The sequence below is a fragment of the Anabrus simplex genome, chromosome 8 (genome assembly GCF_040414725.1).
Source record: "Anabrus simplex isolate iqAnaSimp1 chromosome 8, ASM4041472v1, whole genome shotgun sequence".
Taxonomy (NCBI): domain Eukaryota; kingdom Metazoa; phylum Arthropoda; class Insecta; order Orthoptera; family Tettigoniidae; genus Anabrus; species Anabrus simplex.
In genome coordinates, this window is record NC_090272.1 from 146,105,236 (window position 1) to 146,130,384 (window position 25,149).

Consider the following 25,149-nt stretch of genomic DNA (forward strand, 5'->3'; position numbering starts at 1 on the left):
CTCATGTTTTTACTCATGTCAACTTCTACCAATTATCCATAAGATTAGTGTATATACTTATTACGCATTGTTTTGTAACCTAAAGTTGTTATTGTCTGTTTTCAAGTTTATGGCTGAAGATGATGCATACATGCACTGAAACCGGTCTCATTATTAATAAAATGTTATAATTTATCTTATAACACTGTGTTGTATTGAAAAGGTGGACCCCACTATTTTGTTCCCATTATATTCTCAGTTCAATACGGATTTAATATGAAGTTCTTAAACTTGAATTTTACAATTAACTTTATGTCGCACCAACACACACAGGTCTTATGGTGACGATGGGATAGGAAACAGGTAGGAGTGGGAAGGAAGCAACTGTGGTTTTAATTACTGTAAGGTACAGTCCCAGCATTTGCCTGGCATGAAAATGGAAAACCATGGAAAACCATCTTCAGAGGGGTTCAAAACCACTATCTCCTGAATGCCAGCCAATAGCTACATGACCAAATTGCACAGCCACTTGACCGGTCTTGTCAGAAGTAAATTAGAATATGGCACAATGATAAGGGATTGTTTGTATAAACAGCATGTTCATTCTGTAGAGCTAATGTAAAACAAATCCTTATGATATCTGTACTATAAAACGCATGAAGTTCCCTGTCCTCTTACTTTTCAAACACAAATCCAAAGAACTATGTTTAAAATTAAATCACATAAAAACAGAAGGTAAGCTCATTCTTTAACATTCCTGAAGAAAATTGAAAAAAAAAAAAAGAACATTTCTGTGGAGCAAATACACATCGCTTTAATTTTATCCACACTTATTCCTTATATATCTGAAGGATATTTTCTGGTTCAATTTCTCTTTTTCCTCCTGTGTTTTTTCTTCTCTTGTTTCAAATTCTTTTAAAAGAACTTCTGTTTATTTGTTCATTACACTGTTATTTGTGTGAACTCTTGGTGAAAACATTCTGGTTTTTGTATATTCTTCTTTTTAAATGATCTGGTGATTTATTACTTTGTTATCATGCTTTGATAGTGATATGGTAAAATGGTTTATTTATATAAAGTTATGTGAAGGAGGCTATGTGCCTCCACGTAATCTTAACAATACTGTAAAATAATATGTCAAGATCACCCAAAGGATCATCATGGCCAAGAAAATCTGACTCGATTACCTCATATTTGGAAGGATCGCTGCATTCCAGTCAACCTAAATATGAGGCTAGTTCAAACTCTGGTGTTCTCTTTCTTCCTCTACAATGCTGAAACATGGACCTAGCAAGCTCCAGATATAAAAGGATCAACTCATTTGGGATATGGTGCTGGAGAAGAATGCTTTTCATTTTACACTTTAATTATCTACATCTCTGATACTGGAGATGGCATGCCCACTATTTCTTTGTTGCTGTACAAATAACTAAATTTTTTGCTGCTATTGAATTCCCCTCATGACCTTCAAGGGAACTAAGATTATCTGTAATCCCATTATTTCTACAACAGATATCTGTCTTATGACATATGGGACAAAGAAGAGGATTACTAAGGGTGACCCAACTGCAGTTTCCATGTCTAATGAACAATAAATGTAGCACTCACCATAATCTGCCAATTTAATATGCACTCCACCCTCTGGATCATCATGGAACGGAGGTGGCATTTCCCAAACCAGAACATTCTCAGACTTCAGATCTCGATAGATTATATGCTGCTGGTGTAAATATTCAATAGCTTTTGCAGCCTGTAACACATTAAAAGAGTATAAATTGAAAAGTTTATAACTATTTACATTTGTTAGTAAATTACTTATAAACATTAGCCGCTATTAATTCTTTCTTCCTGATCTTCAAAAACCAATAAACAAACTATAAACAATATATGTAAAAATAAAACAAAATACATTTACCAGACCTTTACTCTTATCTTAAATCAAAACAGTAAGAATATATAAAATACCTTTTACAATTCAATTACATCATATAACTTTCCTCTATAATATTTATGGATTTTTTCATTTCTTTTTCCTGTATTTCAACCTTAATTATGACAGTCTTTCTATGCTAGATATTTGCAATGTTTCTTCTTATATTCACTTCTATAGTCTTTCATACAACACTTTAATAATTCTCTTATCCTCTCATCATTTCACATAGTTTAAACCCTTAACATCACAAGAAATAAATTAAACAGCTTTTCATTAGATGAATCAAATAATGATATAATTTTATTGGATATTCTGTACAGTGGATGTATATGCATAACTAGAGTATCTGACTGATTACAATGCACTGTCTAATGAATTCTCCCAAAAGCTTCACATTACAAGAAAAATTTAAGGAACTCAAGAGTATGGTATTCAATCCTGTTCTGAATGCTTTAGAACTACACTAATTCCAAACCAAATGGCTGAAATATTTTTCTACAGGTGAAAAAAAGTTTATAAATACAGGAAAGGGCTAAGAAAATCAAAACCTTGTACGTCAATTAGATCTTGTTTCTAGTTATGGCACAATTAAATTGTATATTTAAAAACTATTTACTGCACCTCCTGGTGATAGTCTGTGTACTACTTGTTGACCACAAACATGAGAAAAATACAACACTGTGTGTAAGTATACATACAGTATATACAGTACAACTGGCCACAGTTGCACAGGATCCTGCAACCTGACGTAATGGTGTAAGGGAAAAGCTTGTCTTTTTGGGGATCACAGAAGGTTCTAAATCTTTGTTGTGGGGCTGTATATTACTTTAATCTGTGAATCTTAATAAGCTTATCTTTGGTCAGTTACTTTGCTGAAATACAGGAGGATGGCTATAGCCAGAGGATTTTCTTCCTCGTGGTCTCTGGTTGCCTGACGTTAGAGATGGCATGTCCACTGTATTTCTTTGTTGCTGAACCAAATGGTGTACAGGGCTGCATTCAGGTACTAGTACTTCTCCTTTATGTGAAATTATTCACATATTCTAATTGCACCACTGACTAGTGTCCTGATTATTTATTCTGTATTTCTGCCTTGGGTGGTGGTTAGAAGCCTTTAGCAGATAGAGGTATGTGCGAGTAGATGGGTTTCAGTTACAAGGTGTGACCCAAGTGAAGATCAGCTGTACTTGGAATGAGAACATCTATTGTTTAGAGCAGAGTGATTACAAGTGACAAGTCTTGGTTCTACCTCTATGACCCAAAATACAAACAACAAATATCAATATGGAAATCACCCAGTTCATCATAGTAGTGTTTCCCAATGTGCAGGAAGTTGTACATTTTGAATTCATCACTGATGAATGACCTATCACTAAGGAACCAAATATCACTATTCTTCAATGTTGTGATGGAGTGCGATGAAAGAAGTCTCATTAGTAGCAGGGAAAGAACTGGGTTCTCTATAATGATAATGCCTTGGCTTACTGGCCGCTCTTGACAAAGAGCTCACGAAGTGAAACATGCCTCTCCTTCCAGAGCCCCCATACTCTCCAATTCTCATGCCAGCTAATTACTACACAATCTATCTAAAGTAGGTCACCAGAAATGTCTTGTGGGGCTATTTTAGTAAATGATATTGAAGTGTGCTGCTCTCTAGCACACTTACTTTGAAGGTGGTATTTTGTAAAAGACTGCACATCTTATACATAATTTATCAAAGGGTTTGGTTTACTTTTATACTGTAAAAAGTAATTACTATTTCCTACTATTATCCCAGTATCCACACTTACCCTTAATATAGGTTCTACTTTTCACATTTTCATCATATCATACATTTCAGGGAATTATTATATATAATCAGGGAATAATCACAGTGAAAACCTTTCCATGCAAAATAATTATAATTATAATTTGTATGTTGAAAAATCACAGCAATAGAAGATGGACAGTTTGTGGGTATTAGACTTCCATGGGGAGTACAAATTTTTTATTATGGAGAGTCATTTCTCCTCCAGCAGCTTAACAATTCTTACTTGCTAACTATGTAGACAGTCTGCCATTGCTAGGCAGCATCTTGGAAAGGCATACCAGTCCAACTGATTAGTCCAAATTGCATGCTCTGGGCAAAATGCACACCCCCTCCCCCCCTAAAAAGCAAAAAGCTTGGTTTTATTGCTTTTTGAATTGTACCTTAACTGGCAATTTGTAAGTTAAAAAAAAAAAAAAAAATCTGGGAGGTCTGCACCAACATGCTCAGGCATAGACAGCAAAGATTCTCTGTAACATTTGATACCAATTCATTGCTCAAAGTAGGTAAGCTGAAAGATCTGAATGACACACTGATACGGCATGACATTTTACTGACAATGATACAGAGAACCAGGTTTGCTGATGATTATGTCTTCCAGTCACAAGGTTACAGAATCCTTGAAGGAAAAATGGGCCAATGGGTAATGCAGAACATCACTCCACTTAGGTACGAGATTTATAGTCAGCCACAAAATATTCAACTCAGTCACTTCGCTGACTCTACCTTCCACAACAGTCCAGTATCAATCCCCTCTCTCTCTCTCTCTCTCTCTCTCTCTCTCTCTCTCTCTCTAACGTGTGCTAACAAGTAGGGTTGGGCACCATGTCCCTGTTTCGGCACAATGTGCTGGTGCACAGTTATGTTCGGCTGTTCCAGAACACCGAGTGTCAATTGTTCCGAAACATTCTCAAGCGAGCCGGAGACAGTGACTCGCTGTCCCTTCAGAAGCGCCACTATGCACTGCCCTTCGTCTACTAGCTGAACTGTGCAGCGGGCGCACGGGACGCGGGACTGTAACTGCGCAGTGTATAGAGAACTTCGAGAGGCAACATTACATGCTCCGCGCCAGTGGGAACTGGGAATGTGCCTGTACGGAACGTGCCGTGTCGTGTGTGCCTGTGTGTAGTTATGGATGGCCATGGTCTAGCATAAAGCTGCAGGGAACACGAACGAACAGTCGGAACACTGAAATTCACGCCCACTAATCACGTTTAAAGGCTGCTTTTAGGTTAAGATTTTTCCGGTCAATATAAAATACACATAACACGGTTACAATGGCAGTGCAGGTGTTTAAAAGTAACCAATTCAAGAATATTTTCACCAGTTGAATGTATTGGCCTGTATTGTGAGTAATTAGTGAGTAATTAGTATCTCGAAAATTTCCCTCAACACTTTCTCGGGGATTGACGTTAACATTAATTTGGACTTTAAGGAAACTTTTAAGCCCAAGAAAAATATGGGTCGTCGCTTTGGAATTAAAAATATAACTGGATGAATACATTGTTGTACTTTCGTGCTGTTAGGCCGGGCGCACATTGAGAAGCAGTTGGCCGCAGAGCAGAACAGCGCGAAGCTTACGAAACTGCGAAGTGGACGTGAGCGCACATTGCCACGCAGGGTCTCGTCGGTTTTCAGAATTAACATGTTTTCTTTAGACTCTGTGATACTGGAGAATCCAGTATGAAGAGAATCTTTTTTTCTTTTTCTTCAAGCATTCGCGATTTTTCTCATTTTGTTAGTCATCTTCACAATTGCCCTTGTGCTGATGGCAACGCGGTTATTCAGCTTAAGACATTCGCAATAAAAACAACCACCTTCGCCAGTTTACAAGACTGAACAATATTTCTATGTTACCGATGTTCGGCGTTCATATGGACTAAGCAAAGAATTTAATTCATGATTTTTAAAATATTTTTTTAACGTCGCACCGACACAGATAGGTCTTATGGCAACGATGGAATAGGAAAGGGCTAGGAATGGGAAGGAAGCGACCGTGGCCTTAATTAAGGCACAGCCCCCCCAGCATTAGCCTGGTGTGAAAATGGGAAACCATGGAAAACTATCTTCACGGTTGCCGACAGTGCGGTTCGAACCCCGTATCTCCCGAATGCAAGCTCATAGCAAGGCGATCCTAACCGCACGACCAACTTGCATGGTAAATTCATTAATAGGATCACAGTGGGGGAGAGGGAAAAATATGTATTTACAAATGTACTGCTAGATTTTCATCTAGTTGTCACAAGACACAAGATACTAAAATCAATCAACATTGACAATCTGTTGTGAACGCGTTTGCATTTATATTTGACAAGACATGATAAATGATTTTCCGTATTTATCTCTTCACATAAATGTGATGATGGATGACGGCGACGGAGTCGGCGATGATGCTCTCCATAATCAGCATTAGATCTTTGTCTTAAATTCTATATGTTGCGAGAACTTGGGTCACGGATTGTTTCATAGATATATGAGGATTACATTCTTTTGTTTGCTGTTTGTTTAACGTCACACTAACATATCGAAGGTTTTCGGCGACGGAAGGGTGGAAGGTTGGGAAGGTAAAGGGGGGGGGGCCTTAATTAAGGTACAGTCCCAGCATTTGCCTAGTGTGAAAATGGGAAACCACGGAAAGCCATCTTCAGGGCTGCCGACAGTGGGGTTCGAACCCACTATCTCCCGAATGCAAGCTCACAGATGCGCGACCCTAACCGCACGGCCACTTGCTCGGTGGATTATATTTTAGGCCTTTCTCTAAACTACCTTGTTACGCAGCGTGAATAAAATAATTTATAGCCTAGACTGTAGTACCTTATTCCCCGAATTTACATACCGATTTTCATTAAATTCTGTTCAGCCACTTTCTCACGAACATACATACATACATACATACATACATACATACATACATACATACATACATACATACATACATACATACATACATACATACATACATACATACATATATACGTACATACTGCATTGCAGTCCACATGATTCACATAGTACCTACAAAACATGGTGAGACTGAATGGCTGTGGTAATTTTCTCCTCCATTTCTTAACTAACTGCGTGACACGTGCGCAGGAAACTGTGTTTCGAAGACTGCGCGTGGTAGGCGGAAGTAGGTGCAGAACCGCCCTGCTCTGCTCTGTCCTGCCCTGTCTGTCAACTTGCGATGGTGCAATGATTTGTGTGGATTACAAAAATCTGCTCTGTGCTGCACTGCTTTAGCTGCTTCGCCTGCGTCCCAATGCTCTCTGCACTTCGAATTCCTTCCCTCTCAACTTCCATTTACTTTCTTCAATATCTCGAAAATGTCCCTCAACACTTTCTCGGGGATTGATGTTAAAAATTAATTTGGACTTTAAGGAAACTTTTAAGCCCAAGAAACATGTGGGTCATCGCTTTGGAATTAAAGATATAACTGGATGAAAAAATGTTGACACTCCAACACAAGGCGGCACACAGCCGGTATCGACAAGCAGACACAGCCAAGGCCAACTAATCTATCTAGTGCGGCCTTGGCACAGCACGTTCGGTTCAGGCACATTCCAGCTGAAGCGGAGCATGTCCTGTTGCCTCTCGAAGTTCTCTCTTGGACGCAGTTACAGTCCTGTGTCCCGTGTCTCGGCACTCTGTACCGAAACACTCCGCCTCAAGTTCCTAATGTTGCGGAACAAGTGAATGTTCCGGCCTGCCCAACCCTACTAACAAGGGCTACATTTTAGTCAACATGCATGCTGCAATCAACCAGAATACCATACGGAACCTGGAAGAAATGGAAAAATTCTTGGAAGATCAGGAGGACATTCTCCCTGAAATCTCTGCGAGACACAGGTGACTTCAATACCCAGTTGGGAAGAGAAAGAAGATACAGAAACATAGTCTGAAACTATCCAGCCTATAAACCAACCAACAGCAATGGAGAATTAATGGTGGAATTGTGTAGGACTTTCGGCTTGGTCATGAAGTTCACAGCCTTCAGACAACTACCTAAGAAACAGAGGACCTGGACCTCTCCCCACCAATACTAACCTGGGCGAGTTCCAGAGAGACCAAGTGACTATCTCAAGGAAGTCCCAAAGGGAAATATAAAACGTAAAAGAACTGAGAGGCACCGACCTGGATTTGGATCACTATCTCTCAAAGATCAAATAGAGACTCCTGCCAAGAAATAACAGGCAGATATAGTCTCCAGGACAGTCAAAATAAACACAGAACAATTGATTGATTGATGTTTGATGTTTAAAGGGGCCTAACATCGAAGTCATCGGCCCCTAATGGTAAGAAATGAGACAAAATGAAATGATAAAAGTCCAAAATCCTCCACTGACCAGAATTCAAAACGCGAGGATGAAGAATGAATGGATGGATATGAATTTAAAACGATCAGTGGAAATGACCCACAGTGCCTCACATGCACAGAAGCTGGCACAAAACAATAGTGTTACTGACCATGGGACTGCTTCTATAGCATGATGCTGAATCGATTATGCTTATATTCGAAACGGGTCCAAAATCCAGGTCATCGGCCCCTCATAATGATATCTATCGCTAGGAAAGTAGAACCATGCTATGTGTAATGTTACAGTACTAATCGAAAGTAGTGGAGACTCGCGGTATGCCACACATTATGGTACTATTCACAGGTAGTGTAATGCGCACATGTAACACAGACCTCTGGTGTTTCGTACATTGCGGCGCTGTTTACAGGCAACGCAAACCTATGGCGCTCCTCACATAAGTGGACTAACCACAGGGATTCGTACTATCCCGTTGAATTCCTCACATAGTGGGAACTGAGCATAGGTAAGGCAGAACCATGGTGTCGCTCATATAGGGTTACAAATCACAGGTACTGTAGGACCCAACTCCTGATTCACACACTGTCGCTACTAATCACAAATCTATTGCGTACCTAACATAGTGGGTACTTCGTGCAAGTAAATGCGACCCATGGTGTTCCCTGCGTGATGGTACTAATTACAAGTAGTCTCACAGTTCTAATTGGATCATCCCTTGGTCGCCCCTTTTAGTCTCCTCTTACGACAGGCAGGGGATACCGTGGGTGTATTCTTCCTCTGCATCTCCCACCCACAGGGGGTTTTACGTTTGGTCTGCGAGAGCTATTTTATTTCCCTCAAGTCCACCGGCAAGCCCGTTAGGGCCCCCCCTATTACAAACCAATATTCTTCGATGTGGTTTTTTTTTTTTTTTATATACACAAGGAGTAATTTTAATACCACCTATTCAATACAATTTATTCCACTATTGTGTGGTCAAATACACATAGAAATTACCAGAATTTTAAAGGTAAATGTTTCGCCCACTATTTATTGGGCATCATCAGCCTCGTTCAATCTTAAAACACACACTGGTCTGAGGATTCTTAACAATTTACATAAAACGTATTGATGAACACTTACAGGTGTTGATACTGTGGTTGCATAATGATTACAGCACAAAAATATTGAATAAAATTGATACATATACTAAAATCACTTTGAAAAATTAAAACGTTCGCCTAAAAGTAATTGTCACACGTTTTTTAAGAATAATCCATGTCTGACACTGAAATGGATATTTATGTAAAAAGCTTGAACAATATATATCACGCCTGGAGAACAGGGTTCAAAACGAAGGCTTCAAAGGATAAGAACAATACAGTTAAAAGATATAGTATTTGATGAGGTTGAAGCCTAATATTTAAAATTAGAATGAAAATACGTAGTAGAAATGGAGGCGGTATAGATTAAAACATCTTGGAATGTTGGATAAAAATCGTAGTATGTTGAGAAGCACTATATATAAATATATATATTTAAAAAAAAAAAAACACATCGAAGAATTAGTCGAAGACGCTGCTAAAATTATCCAAATAAAAGAAGGTAGGTCAAATGACAATTTTGTGTAACCAGAAAATGCCTTATGTAGACGTGCATGTCTGTAGTAAACAATGTTGTCATTTCATTCTCAAGATGTAAAGTATATCCTAATGTATCTGCAGAGTTAGTCTGTTTAAAGTTCTTACAACACTGTTTACTACGGACATCCACGTCTACATAAGGCATTTTCTGGTTACATGAAATTGTCATTTGACCTACCTTCTTTTATTTGGATAATTTTAGCAGCGTCTTCGACTAATTCTTCGAAGTGTTTTTTTTTTTTAAATTTAGCACTTCTCAATACGATTTTTATCCGACATTCCAAGATGTCTTAATCTATACTGCCTCCAATTTGACTAAGTATTTTCATTCTAATTTTAAATATTAGACTTCAACATCATCAAATACTATATCTTTTAACTGAATTGTTCTTATCCTTTGAAGCCTTGGCGTGATATATATTGTTCAAGCTTTTTATCATAAAGATCCATTTCAGTGTCAGACATGGATTATTTTTAAAAAACAATGTGTGACAATTACTTTTAGACAAAATGTTTTAATTTTTCAAAGTGATTTTAGTATATGTATCTATTTTATTAAATATTTTTGTGCTGTAATCATTATGCAACCACAGTATCAACACCTTTAAGTGTTCATCAATACGTTTTATGTAAATTGTTAAGATTCCTCAGACCAGTGTGTGTTTTAAGATTGAACGAGGCTGATGATGCCCAATAAATAGTGGGCGAAACATGTACCTTCAAAATTCTGGTGATTTCTATGTGTATTTGACCACACAATAGTGGAATAAATTGTATTGAATAGGTGGTATTAAAATTACTCCTTGTGTAAACTTTGTGATTAGGACCCCCCTATCCCCCACCTGAGACGCGCCACGTGGGAGTATAACCTCTCCCCCTGCTACGCCAATGTAGTAGGTTTTTGGCAGAGAGAAAAAAAAAAAAAAAAGCAAGTCAGAGGCTGAACAATGCCCATCTTAATAACTGGGACCAACTGAAGGAGACCCTAGTCAAGATGGTGAGTGAACTCACCTCCCCTCACAAGAATATGGAAATATGTGTGATGGACTGAACACTGTGAATGCAAAATAGCCCAAAGACAAACAGCATGGCTGAGATGAAACTCCCATAAGACTAGGAAAAACTGGGAGAAAATTCTTGGAATAGAGGAAGTTTAGGCCTATGGCTGATAATTTGAAGAATCAAACGAGCCTTGACACACAACCGACACAGACTGAAGACAGTTTTACTAAAAATAATTCCAGAGTTACATAAATTTCAAACAGAATCTCAGTAAGTACACTCCACTGAGCCTTCAATTCCAAGATTCACAGGGCAAGCTGAAGTAACTAATTAATCTTATATCTGTTCCGTATTGAAGATAATAGTAAGTAAAATTCTTTCAAGAATAAAATTTACTGTGTCCACCTACTCAATACAATTATATTCTGGAGAGATTAAATCCTACATGAATTACATATACTAATTAGGTACATGTTTTGCCCTAGTTTTGGACATCTTCAGCCTAAAAATAACCTTAAGGCCAAGTCCTTAAACCAATTAAACATTAGAACTTAAAAACTAAATACAATGGTCTTATGCTTAAATTTTTTTTTTTACAAAAAGTTGTGCTTTAGGTGATATTTACATAGATTTACAATGTGTACATTAATTAAAACCCAGAATTTGTGACAAGGAAGCAATTAAAATTATCATACAATGACTAGAAATTGTTCAAAGCGTAAATAGGAGCTTCTTCAACTGTATGGATGAATCATTAGGTTGATAGTTTATACAAATGTGTTCACATTGACTAGAAATTGACCAAAGCGTAAACTGGAACCTCTCCAACTGTGGATGAATCATTAGGTTGATAGTTTATACAAATGTGTTCATTCAAAGGTCGTTATGATCACCTATGTCGTAAGTACACAGCTACCAAACCGGAACCGTGGTATAATGTTGATCTTGTTGGGCTCCGTTACTGCATCAATACTTCACTAGAAGTAACAAGGTTAGCTGTTCAGACGCAACCGGAACAAGTGGATCCAGCTAACATAAGACTGCACAATTAAGTTCGTCCAGATTTATGGGATATTACACTTTCATCTTCACAATTATTACGTGGGCTCTACATTCATCATTCTAAATTCTTTTTTCTCTTACTCAGTTACAGACAATACTCACAAATCCTCCCAAGGGTAGAACAATGTACCAACGGGAGCATTAATCCGACAAGAATGGCAAAAAATTCCAAGAAACATTTTATCAGATGAGCACCCAACTATTGAATGATATTGACAACATGTTCCAACATACACGTTTTTAAACTCTAAAATAATACCATCCAACCACGCTTCTTTCTAATGGGATATCCAAGCCCAACAAGATCGACATACCACGGTTCCAGTTTTGTAGCTGTGTACTTACAACATAGATGATCATAACCACCTTTGAATGAACACACTGGTATAAATTTTCAACCTAACGATTCATCCATACAGTCTGAGAGGTTCCAATTTACGCTTTGGTCAATTTCTAGTCAATGTGAACACATTTGTATTAACTATCAACCTAATGATTCATCCATACAGTTGGAGAAATTCCAATTTACGCTTTGAACAATTTCTAGTCATTGTATGATAATTTTAATTGCTTCCTTGTCACAAATTCTGGGTTTTAATTAATGTACACATTTTAAATCTATGTAAATATCACCTAAAGCACAACTTTTTGTAAAAAAAAAAATATTTAAGCATAAGTATTTAGTTTAAGTTCTAATGTTTAATTGGTTTAAGGACTTTACCTCAAGATTATTATTAGGCTGAAGACGCCCAAAACTAGGGCGAAACATGTACCTAATTAGTATATGTAATTCATGTAGGATTAATTCTCTACAGAATATAATTGTATTGAATAGGTGGACACAGTAAATTTTATTCTTGAAAGAATTTTACAAGCTGGAGTAGACAAAAAAGACAAATGCTACTACCTAGCCAAGTACTTTGAGAACCTGCTCTATTGTGATCCACCCAGTAAAGACTTTGATTACCAGCAAATGAAGCCAAACCCAGACTCACCATCTATTTCGGTGAAAGAAGTTAGTCAAATTATCCCGCCACTCAAGAACAAGGAAACTGGACAGGACTCCGCTTTGGCCAAGCTCTGGAATTGTGTTGGTAGAAAGTCAATGAACAAGCTCACTGGGATCATTCAGAACATCTAGGAAATGGAGAAGTTGCGAACTGACTGTACCTGACACACCCACTCCACACACACACAAAAAAACAACTCTCTCTCTTTCTGGTAACATACAAGGTCCTGTCTAAGGCCTTACTAACAAGGGCAGAGAATTAACTGGACAGTGAACTGGGGGAATACCAGGGAGACTTTAAGAAGAGCCGATCATGTGCTGAGAAAATTTTCAACCTCAAAACACTAGCTTACTCCAAGATGAGAAGCCGATAGATGGTAAAGACCTTTGTTGATTTCAAGAAAGACTACGATTCTATGGACAGAAAAATCCTGATGGAAATTGTGGAAGACATCAAAGAACTGGGGTTGACAGACTTACATGAAAGACAGGCTGTGAGACAGATCTTAAAGAAAGTGCGTGGTCTTCAGGAAAGCCTTCGAAGAGGTCAGAGGAAAGGCAAGAGCTACCCTGGGAGAAGATGCAGCAATACTGGTTAAAGATAAAACCCAACAGTTGAATAAGCGTGGTCCACAGCAGATCTATTAAAAAACAACAACATTATTTTATTAATTAGCAGACTCAACTCAAAATTTATCTACAAATTAATTTCAAGGAAGATATGACTTTTTCACATATAAGAATTTAGAACTTTCCAAACATGGCATCCTTATATCATATTAATTTGTGATAAAAGCCAAATAATGGAATGTTGAGACACAAACAATTCAAATTCTGCACACCAAAATAAAGACAAGATATTACAACTCTTATTGTGGACAAGACTCCCCTCTCTAAGAAACACCTGCTGGTTTTTATAGGAATAAAATCTCAAGACTGCAAGCTGAGGTCAAGAGTCTTTGTTACAAAAAAAGAAAACCAACAAGGTCTCCGTGTACATGTAATACATGTTAGCATGTTAAAGATCTCAGTGAAATTATCTCTCTATTTTTTATCTACTACTGAAAGATGATTTCGATATAAGGAGCACAAACTAAAGTGCACATTGCCGTTTTTCAACAGATTTGCATTAGGCATTCAATACCATATAATATTTTGTTATTACACAACTGCATCTACTAATGAATCATTAAGTCACTATGATATACTTATCATCCATTGTAAGAATACAAATGCACAGGACTGTGAGAAAATTAGGACAATTTCTCTCATTCATACAAAAGAACACTGAAATTAACTTATCTAATCCCAAAATCATCACAGTAGTTCACTGGATGAGAATACGACTGGACTCAAGCATTGAAGTTCTAAGAGCTAAGTTCACTAACCTGTAGGATAATAGCCTGCAAACAAAAGGCTCCAAAACGAGCACCAGAGCGACGATAATGTCTGAGAGTGGCATCTAACGCACCCTGAGGAGCTAGATCTAAAACCAATGCCAGTGGTTTGGTACAGACGCCAACAAGTGGCACGATGTTGGGATGACGTAAAGTCAGCAGAATGTTCAGCTCCTGGCGGGCAGTGCAATAAGCTTTGCAGGCATATTGCTGAGGGTCTCGATCCCATTTGCCTTGGGCAGCCTGTAAAATAATACATTTCACTTAAAATGATCTTAATGAACAAAAACTGCTTAAAGAGACAAGGTTATTTTAGTATAGAAATCACCTAATCAATACAAATATATTTATTTACAAAATTGCAAAACTCACTGCACAATTATTTAGCAGGGCATGTTTCAGTCCACTGGGCCATCCTTAGCTACATTATGCATTATAATATACGAGCTATATTACCTGGCGCTATTCTGGCATTTTACAGATTGTTTACTTTTAGGTATTTTATTACTTGTTAATTATGTGTGAAGATAATTTTTGTAGATTTAGTTATTGTAACATTGATTAAGAACTATTTTGTAGTTTAGAAGTTATTGTTGTGCGTTTTATTTCAAATCTTATAGATTTTTTTCTCGTTAATTAAACTAATCTCGGTAAGTTTGGACATTTTCTTCAACACCAATTTTCGCTTTGCCTATGCGGCTGAACTGGTATTAAAACGGCATCCAGAGTGCCAAAATACAACTTGGCAACCATAAAAACTGTGGATTTGATGCTAATATTGGTCGTTTTCGATTATTCATTTACGTCATTCCCTCCCCTAGATTTGCTAGAAGGTGTTTTACTCCGTCAGTATCTTTTTGAGATGGTAATTCGTATTTGTACGAAGTTTGGTTGAGAACTATTCTGGAAGGTACTAAACATATGTACATCTACAATTTTGGTAATTTCTTCTTTCACACCTTTTACTTTTAGCATTTGTATTACCTGTTTCAAGTGTTTTTTTTAAGTTTTCTTAATTGTGACGTTGATTTAATGTTTATGAACTCTTTTGCAAATTTGTAAATTTAGAAATATTGTTGTGTGTATAACTGTACGTTCTAGCTTAAGATTATTTAGTTTCGCTTTAAAGTATTTCCTTGTGGCAGCCCAGATAATCTGGGAAGTAGCTGATCCTTTCAAACAAATAATAAAAATAAGTTATAATGAAATGTATTTACTCGTCGCATTATAGATATGGTGTACATGATTCCAACTGTCACTGTGACTGTCACCAATCAGCCGATCGCATCGACACCGAAAATTGTGTAAAAAAACTTTAATCTCGATGAATTTGGACATTTTTTAATCACCCCTTCTGAATCACCATGCCGATGAGTGCTGAACTTGGACTTAAAACGACATCCGGAGTGCCACTATTCATCTCAGTGACCCCAGAAACTATGGATTTGACACTACTATCGGCTGTTTTCGATTATTTTACATGTCACTCCCTCCCCGAGAGGTGTCTTACCCCTACGGTGTCTTTTTGAGATAGTAACTCATATCCGTACAGAGTTTGGTTGAGAGCTGGTGATGGGGTTTGACCTTCAACTTAAATGCATCTGGAGTGTCAGTACAGTATTTATCTAAGCGACCCCAAGAACTAAGGATTGGGCAGTAATATTTGTCGTTGTTTATTATTTTTTAATATCTTCCCCTCCGTCAGCAGTGCTAGGGGTGTCTTACCCCACGTAATTTTTTTCCAGATAGTATATAAGTCATGTGTGCACCAATGTTAGTTGAGAGCTATGCTCGAATATAACACATACATCCATAATCTTGGGCATTTTGGATATTATTTTTTTCAAACCTTCTCAACCTCCATTCCAACTGGGCCTAAACTATGACTTAAACAGCATCCAAAGTGTCACGGTGTTGGAGTCCTGCCCCCCCAGTCATTTTGTTTGTTTTGTTTGTTTGTTTGTTTGTTTGTTTGAAAGCTATGCTGGAACATACATTTACCCATAATCTTAAGTTATTTTGGATATTTTTTTTTTTCACCCCTTCTCACCCCCGTTCCGATGTGGGTGAACTTGGACTTAAACAGCACCTGGAGTGTCACTATTCATCTAAGTGACGCTGAAAACTATGGATTCTACTTTAATATTGGCCGTTTTATATTACTTTTTTATCTCATCCCATTTCCACTCCCGCTCAGAGGGGTGCACACACATAAATCCATAAACTGCGCCATTTTGGACTTTTTCAGTCCTTCTCCCCCCCCATGCCAATGGGGACTGAACTTAAACGACATGCGAAGTGTCGCTGTTCATCTCAGCGACCTCTGAAACCTATGGTTTAGAACTATTTTCAATTACTTTATATATGCCACCCCCTCCAAAAACAACCCCTAGGGGTGGCTTTCTCCACAGTGCTTTTTCTGAGACAGTCAAATGTGTAACAGAATTTCTCGTTTGCTTAGTCTACCTTTACGCACGTGCCTACTTTGAACACCAGCGCTGTATTCTACTACAGAATCCTTGAGCTGACATTGTCATGGTTACTGCTGGTCATTTCTTCATCCATTTCCTAGAGCGAGGAAGTGTGATGCCAATATCTCCAAAACGGTTGGTTTTAGGCTCTTAAAACATGGTTTTCAGGGCCCACACGGCCTTACCGAGTTTTGTTCTACGTTTTGTTCTGCTCCACGCCTCAGCAATCACCCTTTCTTGATACTATCTGGATGTACTAGATATCGTGAGGCTCAAAATGAGCTATGTCTTGTCCTTGTATGGCAGATTGAACATTTTGCCTATATTAGCCTATGTTAATATGCCAAAGGGCCTAAATCTAGGGAATGGAGAGGGATGTTAAAATTTCTTGTAGATGGGGTTAACCGCAGGGTCCTAAAAGTTAAGTATACAAAATTTGGTTCAAATTGGTGGAACGGTATGGATTTGTATAAGAGACAGACAGACAGACAGACAGACAGACAGACAGACAGACTACCGGGCGAGTTGGCTGTGAGCGTAGAGGCGCGCGGCTGTGAGCTTGCATCCGGGAGATAGTAGGTTCGAATCCCACTATCGGCAGCCCTGAAAATGGTTTTCCATGGTTTCCCATTTTCACACCAGGCAAATGCTGGGGCTGTACCTTAATTAAGGCCACGGCCGCTTCCTTCCAACTCCTAGGCCTTTCCCATCCCATCGTCGCCATAATACCTATCTGTGTCGGTGCGACGTAAAGCCCCTAGCAAAAAAAAAAGACAGACAGACATTCGTTCTGCTTCATATATATAGATGGAGTGCATGTTTTATTAAAACAAACGGAATGTTTCTATTATGAAACCATATTTTAGTATGATAAAAAGTTTATATAATATAACATTAAAAATTATCTTTTTCATTTAAAGCTTCTTGAGTACCAGATTATACATACAAGATTATACATTTTAAGCGTTAATATGGAATTAACTGGAGTTTAATGTAAGTAACATTATTTTACTTAGCAATAATCGAACACATTCAAATAAACAACATAGTCAAATGTAACAGCTGCTTTCATGGTTAGTGTCAACATAAAACTGTACAGAAGAATAGAAAGGACTAGCAGTTTTCTCAGGTAAAGATGCAAAAGATTCTCACTTCAGGGAAGTATCTTGTTGTAACCGTACAACAGGGTTACAGATTCCATTCAGTATTTATTATTATTATTATTATTATTATTATTATTATTATTATTATTAATCCGATTCATGAGATTTTATATTCTGTTTCTCATCATTTAGACTGTAATAATTAGGTATCACGCATATTATTGTATTTAATCATAGGTTAAGTGAATTTTGTTTGTAAATTATTCTGTATATTAAGAAGTGAGATTTGTTGGTTTCAAATAGTTATGCTGTGGCTTGTAACTCTGGCCAGATGAGCTGGCATAGTATTTTGCAATCAAAGCTATGTTTAACCAAGAATGTATTGAGCAAGTAGGTTTCCCACTGACACATGCACGGTAGTCATCCGTAGTCCGCGTGGGCAAGCTTATACACTCATGACTGATGACAACAGTGCGTGGGCACATGATTTCGACCAAGTGTCTGTATTCGCCAGCTACGGTATGTTGAGGTGGAAGGGATGACCAGAGAGTAGGGAGAGGAGTGGTCATCACGAGGTTATAAAAGTCGATGCAACGGTGATGTGAGCTATCAAATGGATGGAAGAAGTGAAGGAAGAGTGATGGTCAGTGGTCTTAGAGTGGTGGTCAGAGCTAAGAGGTGTGTTTGAAGACGTTTTGGAATCATCGAAGAGGTCTACGAGTAGTGGTTGTATCCGAGTAGAGACTGGTATTATGCTGATAGCGAAACATCATTTACTTGTGAGGATGGACTTCACAAGGCGTTTCAATAATATTTTTCAATTTATTACAATCTATTAAGTGAACGTAACTACACTGGAGCTTACTACACTCGTACGGGGAATGTAGGTCAACTCCCGGTTACATAAGAAGATAACAGCAGACGGCTCCCGACTTCAGCTCATTGGTTTTTCCAGGAATTTCAAGTTCAACAGCGGTGTAAGCAGACATCAGGTAATTAAAGCATCAGACATGTTATGCATTAATAACATGAAGAAGAATGAAATCAGCGGCGATATATTTCACTTCAAGTGAAGCCAATAGCTTTCTTTGTTTTGATAAAATATTCTCTTTGATTGTAACAGCAAATCTCACAATATATATATATATATATTTTTTTGTTAAATTAAAATACGTCAATGCTTGTTCATTGTGACGTAAATTATAGTCATAAACTCAGTTTTATTTTAATTATAATAAGCGATTCTATTTCCAAGTACACTCCTCAATTGTGGAAATGCAACTGTAATCTAATATTGTCCTGATCCATATCCCTGTATATTGCCAGATGTGCGAGTTTATCACCTCACGCCTTGAGATAATTAAGAGGTATGCTCTACCGAATTTTGTTGTTTTTTCGTAAAAAGCAACTGGTGCTCAAACAAATGTTATGTATATTGTGTGAAAAAGATGAAGGTATAAGAATAGTGGTAGGAGTAGTCACATTGTAAAGGAAATAATTCTTCCTTTCAATATAAGCGATTCATAATGTAAGTTACAGATGTTAGATCTGATTGAAATGCAAAATAAGCATGGCACATGAGCAGAATGGAGTATGTAACAGCGACCCTCTCAAGAGTGAGCTTTGTTTCCGTAGTAATAACAAATGTGGTGAATTCAAACAAGCCCTCCTGTCAAGGAAAATTAAGACTAAGCCTTGAATAACTCTATATTATAAGAAACTACAAGAGAAAAACTAAACCTAGAATAAACATTCAGATCTTATATGATGGTCAAGAAAATTATTGTCCGATTCAAAATATGACATTCAAAACATGGTAGTTTTGATCAGCAATTAAAATTAGAGGAGTATAGAAATGAAATAAGCAAAAGATTGCACTCAACCAGGCCATGACCTAATGCTTATTTACATAGGGTGCTTTGTCATCCAGCTCTATCACCAGATACAGTAGCATGCAGCATCTAAGACTGTTCAGTTTGTCGGTCCTTAGTGTTACAGTGGTTCCTTTTGCTCTAATGGTCCCTTTCCGTTCTATATTGAAACACTGCTAGCCCCTGAAAGATTCACACACATTCCAGTCAGTTTTCACTGTATTGCTTTTGCATTTGGAGCACCCTAAAATTAATCTTGTCCTGTCTGCAATACGAGACTTACGTGCTGACTAGATTTGGTTTACTGACGTGTCTACTGCTCGTCCTGCTGTCATTTATCAACTATGATAAACAAACAGTAGCCCAAGTGCAATCATATTTTAAATATGTAATAATAGTTACCTTGTAGGCAATGACTGCTGACTGTCTCGCATTGGGTCCTGGTTGAACAGGTTGCAGCATTTTCATAGCTACGTCAATATAGGAGTTGGTACCACGAAGTTTACAAGAACCCCTGAACACAAAACCAAATGCTCCACGCCCCAGCAATCGCCCTTTCTTGATACTATCTGGACGTACTAGATGTCTCTCTCCAAGATCCAAGAATATCTAAGCAAAATTTAATGAAATGATTAGTTCAGCATAATAATGTAAGTCACAACTAATAAAAAAAACTTAGCATAAATAAAAATATAATATGCTGAAATCATTATCAACATAAACATCATTTAACACACATCACTAGAGACCTCGAGTTTGCAATAAAACTTACTTGTTAAGATAATCCAAAATGCTTAGAAAACAGCTTCCAATCATTAAACAAATTGATAATTCAACATTTTAAGTGTACTCTTTTTGCAAAATAAAACAGAACAGTTAACACAAATAAGTCAATTATCAATTTTGTGTGAATAATAGCACAAAATCATGATATTTGGACTACTACTTTCTTCTAAGTTCTTTCAGTGCCGTTATTAAACAATTAACATTTTAAAATTTATTATTATTTATTTTCAGAAAACTGTGATGCAATTTAAGGATGGAAGATGAAGAAAGGATGTACCCCACTTACATAACATTTATGTTGTCTACGCTGCACCGCCACAGACAGGTCTTATGGCAACGATGGGATAAGAAAGGGCTAGGAGTGGGAAGGAAGTGGTCGCAGCCTTAATTAAGGTACAGTCCCAGCATTTGTCTAGTGTGAAAATGGGAAACCATGGAAAACCATCTTCAGGACTGCCGAACGTGGGGTTTGAACCCACTATCTCCAGAATGCAAACTCACAGCGTGCGCCCCTAACCGGATGGCCAACTCACTCCGTGAGAAAAAGAGAAAGCATTATATTAATATCTACATCGTACATACATACATCTTCATTATATACTGTTATGCCTTTCAGCTTTCAGTCTGCAAACCTATGTCATTTCAATAAACTCTGCCACAATCCTCTATTTGTAACCAACTATGTGACCTCGTTTAGTTTTATACCTCTTTAACTTTAAATCATTAGAAACTGAGTCTAAACATCGTCGTCTTAGTCTCCCTTTAGTTGTAAGTGACTATTCTCATTTTAAAACCCGTATTGAAGCTCATGTTATACCGTTTCTTATTATAGGTATGGATTGTTACACACTTGAACTGGCATATGTATATGTTGAAACTTGTAATCAAACTTTACAATTATCTTGTTCAAGATTTAAAAATCCGTGTGTATGAATAGGGCCTGGGTCAAAAGGGACACTCAAACTTAATGTTGACAGTTGAACTATGATTTCTCCAAACTAAGCAATGAGCTTGTTAACATATTCCTTCGACTCCTGCCTGTGTATCTGTTAGTGTTCACGGCTGCTTGACGACTTGTCAAACTCATTGCTTAGTTTGGAGAAATTATAGTTCAACTGTCAACATTAAGTTTGAGTGGCCCTTTTGACCCAGGCCCTATTCATACACACGGATTTTTAAATCTTGAACAACATAATTGTAAAGTTTTATTACAAGTTTCAACATGTCAATTCAAGTGTGTAACAATCAATACCTATAATAAGAAATGATATAACATAAGCTGCAGATAGAAAGACGATGAACACAATCATTCTTTAGCCTGATCGCATAAAATATTTTGAGAGTCTATTAGTCATTTTTTCAAGTTTATAAGAAATGACAATGATTTTTCAAGATTTTAGTACAACATTTTAAGTAAACAACAAACTTTGATGTCTGTAATAGTTTTAATTGAATGTGAATAACTGTTATAATTAGATCACAACCTTTTGACACAATATACACGAAAATTGTATTTAACCATATTTTCTTAAAAATTGCCTAAGTTTTAAGCTTGCTAATGAAATGACAAATCAATCATATAAGTTCCAGGTCAATATTCCTAATTAGCCTTAGGATTCTGAAGTGGCTGAAGATGCTCAGAAAATGAGCGAAACATGTACCATGTTTTAATAATTTAGCAATAAAATAAGGATGAAATCCTAATTTTGTAAGGTAGTTGAGTATTGAATAGGTGGAATAAATTTTATTGTTTTTACCTCCTGTTAGTTCTCTTACTCTCCATGACAGAGTCCATTATTCTCCTGTATAACCTATTCTCCTCCATTCGCCTAACATGACCCCACCACCGAAGCCGGTTAATGCGTACAGCCTCATCAATCGAGTTCATTCATAACTTAGTCTCTATCTCCTCATTCTGAGTACCCTCCTGCCATTGTTTCCACCTGTTTGTACCACAATCATTCCCTCTACATTCATGTCGGCTACTTCTAACTTATGAATATGATGCCTTGATTCTTTTTGATCTAGGCTTTGGTAGGAAGGCTGGAAGAAGATTTTCAATCCCTAGTTGGGAAAGTCTTTCCCCACCCCTGGTGATGGAGACTTCCCAGCTGAACATTCCTGGGGAGAGTCCTTCCGAGACTATGTCGGCAATGACACACATACAGATTTCCCAGGAGGAGGTAGAGGTACCTTCTTGGGACCTTCGTTGTCCTTAAAGATGTGTTTTCAATGTAGTTTGTACCACAAATTATTCCATTTCATGTACTCCAGATTCAACTTTATTGAAAGTCATCTTCAACCTATAAATACAACAAAAATATCATGTTAAGTTTTGTTACATAAATGCAGACTTTATAGATCAGTACCAGAAATGGAATAATTCATGGTCAAAAACTACATTGAAAACCCATTATTATGAGTAAATATCACATCTCTGCTATAACCATTAAATATTCATTCTCCTTACTTAGAGAATTTAGTTTGTTGCTAATGATGCTTTTCGATACTTGCTGGGTACTGGTGGTAGGTAAAAAGCTCTCTGGTGAGATATGTAATTCTGCGACCTTTTCAGCAAAGGAGACACTTTTCAACTTTTCTCACGTAGGCTGAGTGGACAAGATCTAGGTAAAAATCCCTTACCTGGCCAGGAATCAAATCTGGGACCTCCTGATAATAGGCAGGCTCATTACCCCCAGATCATGGGGCCAGCATGAATTAAATAAGCACTTATGTAATCCTATAATTATGACTAGTACTTAGAAAGTAGTCCCAGGAGAGATGGCAATGAGGGAAGATTGAAAACTTGCTTTCCACTTGTAATCTTGTAGAAATGAGATAGGATACAGTTATGAAGGGTACTGGGTTTGGTCTTTTAACCAATTTAACAGTTATTTAAATTAAAATGTTCAGCTAAGAAAGCTAGCAGGAGCAAAATATACCATATGTCCATGTCTTTTATTTGTGTGTTCTCTAACCACACGTTCTTACACGGTAAGTCATTGCTCTCCATCAGTTTCCTATATGTATTTTGTTTGGCAGTGGTTTAATGTTGCACTAACTATACAGCCAACTTGCTAAGTTTTTCCTATGTGTATATTACTTGAAATAGAGTTATCCAAGCCATTAAAAAAAAAAAAAAAAAAACATAGGATTTAGTTGTTGACCATGTAACAGGCATAAATATCTTACAAGAGAACTTAATTTCACTGCCTCAACGTGCCGGCCTACAGCTGCAGGAAGCGTCAGTCTCAAGACAGTCTTTGATGTGGGAGTGTGATTGTTTGGATCACGCAACAGTAACTCATGTGATGTGTTGGTACTTAATTTTACATTCGTAAGTGCATTGTGTAACTACGTATGTAAATTACGCTTACTGTACACACTTATACAGCTGACGTGTTTGTGCTTAATTTTATGTTCGTAAGTGAATTGTCTAACAACGTATGGTACATAAATTAGGCCTACTGTACTTATACATAGTGGTTTTGCAGGACATTCAGTTATGGAGAAGAAGAAAGCTAGACAGTTTACAAATGATAAAAAATTATTTGCTATTTGCTTTACGTCGCACCGACACAGATAGGTCTTATGGCGACGATGGGATGGGAAAGGCCTAGGAGTTGGAAGGAAGCGGCCGTGGCCTTAATTAAGGTACAGCCCCAGCATTTGCCTGGTGTGAAAATGGGAAACCACGGAAAACCATCTTCAGGGCTGCCGACAGTGGGGCTCGAACCCACGATCTCCCGGATGCAAGCTCACAGCCGCGCGCCTCTACACTCACGGCCAACTCGCCCGGTGATAAAAAATTAAAGCTTATTGAGAAAGCGGATGCTAATACATACATGAAACATGTGCAAATCGCCGAGATGATGTTGGGCATTCCTACGATAACTTTAAACATAATTGTAAGCAATGTGCACAGTTTGTGTCTCCAAAACAGTTTTCCTTGATGTTTTACTATGTTGGTGTTCCTAAAATGTACAGTGGAACCTTGATTCTCCGTTTTTGGAGGGACCATTAAAATAAAACGTACAACACGGGAAAACGAAAAATCCGGGAATGAATGAAAGCCATCAGCAATTTGGCTAAACATCACAAAAAAGAAATATGCATAATTATAATCTTACAACACTCCTAAACCAAACCAAACTACAGCCCCAATGAGCCTTTGCCTGCCAAACGATCGCTGCTCAGTTCAAAGTCCTGCAGATTACGAGGTGACGCATTGTCAGTGTGACGTTTCCTCTCGGCCGTTATTCCTGGTGGTTCTCTAGACCGGGGTCGCCATCTCACCATTAGATAGCTCCTCAATTAAAGGTAATCACGCAGGCTGAGTGGACCTAGAACCAGCCCTTATATCCAGGTAAAAATGCCTGAACTGGCCGGGAATCGAACCCGAGCCCTCCGGATGAGAGGCTGGCAAATTAGACCGCGAAACCGGCATCAAACATTAATTACCGGTACGCAAGTTCAAAATCTCGATACTTTATATTCAGTTTTACAGGGGAAACTTCGTCAGTTTCCTGTGAAAACTTCTTTCAGTTCAGCAACTTTGATTAGCCAAACTCTTCAAAAAATCTAATAACGTCAAGCCAAACGACAACCGACTACAAGTAGTTTTTAATTCTCTCATCTAATAAAATAAAGCACATTAGATAAAAAAGCACCCAGCATGATGGCAAAACCCCTTCTTTTCTTAATCTTCCATTGTCATTTGGTCTCCGGTTTGTAGTTAGTTTCTGGAAATCTTGTACCACATAAATTAGGCCTACATCGACTTTTAAAGGTTGT

The 25,149-nt window shown here is 37.7% G+C and overlaps 1 protein-coding gene across 1 annotated transcript in view; it reads right to left on the reverse strand.

The window, feature by feature from the left end:
* Positions 1–25,149, reverse strand: part of Lrrk (Leucine-rich repeat kinase) — a 483,935-nt gene that overhangs the window by 55,551 nt on the left and 403,235 nt on the right. The window contains exons 37-39 of the mRNA XM_067152496.2: positions 19,972–20,178; positions 14,116–14,367; positions 1,588–1,729 (exon numbers count right to left, since the gene is read on the reverse strand). Coding sequence (XP_067008597.2) covers positions 1,588–1,729; positions 14,116–14,367; positions 19,972–20,178 — 601 coding nt within the window. The remainder of the gene's footprint in view (positions 1–1,587; positions 1,730–14,115; positions 14,368–19,971; positions 20,179–25,149) is intronic.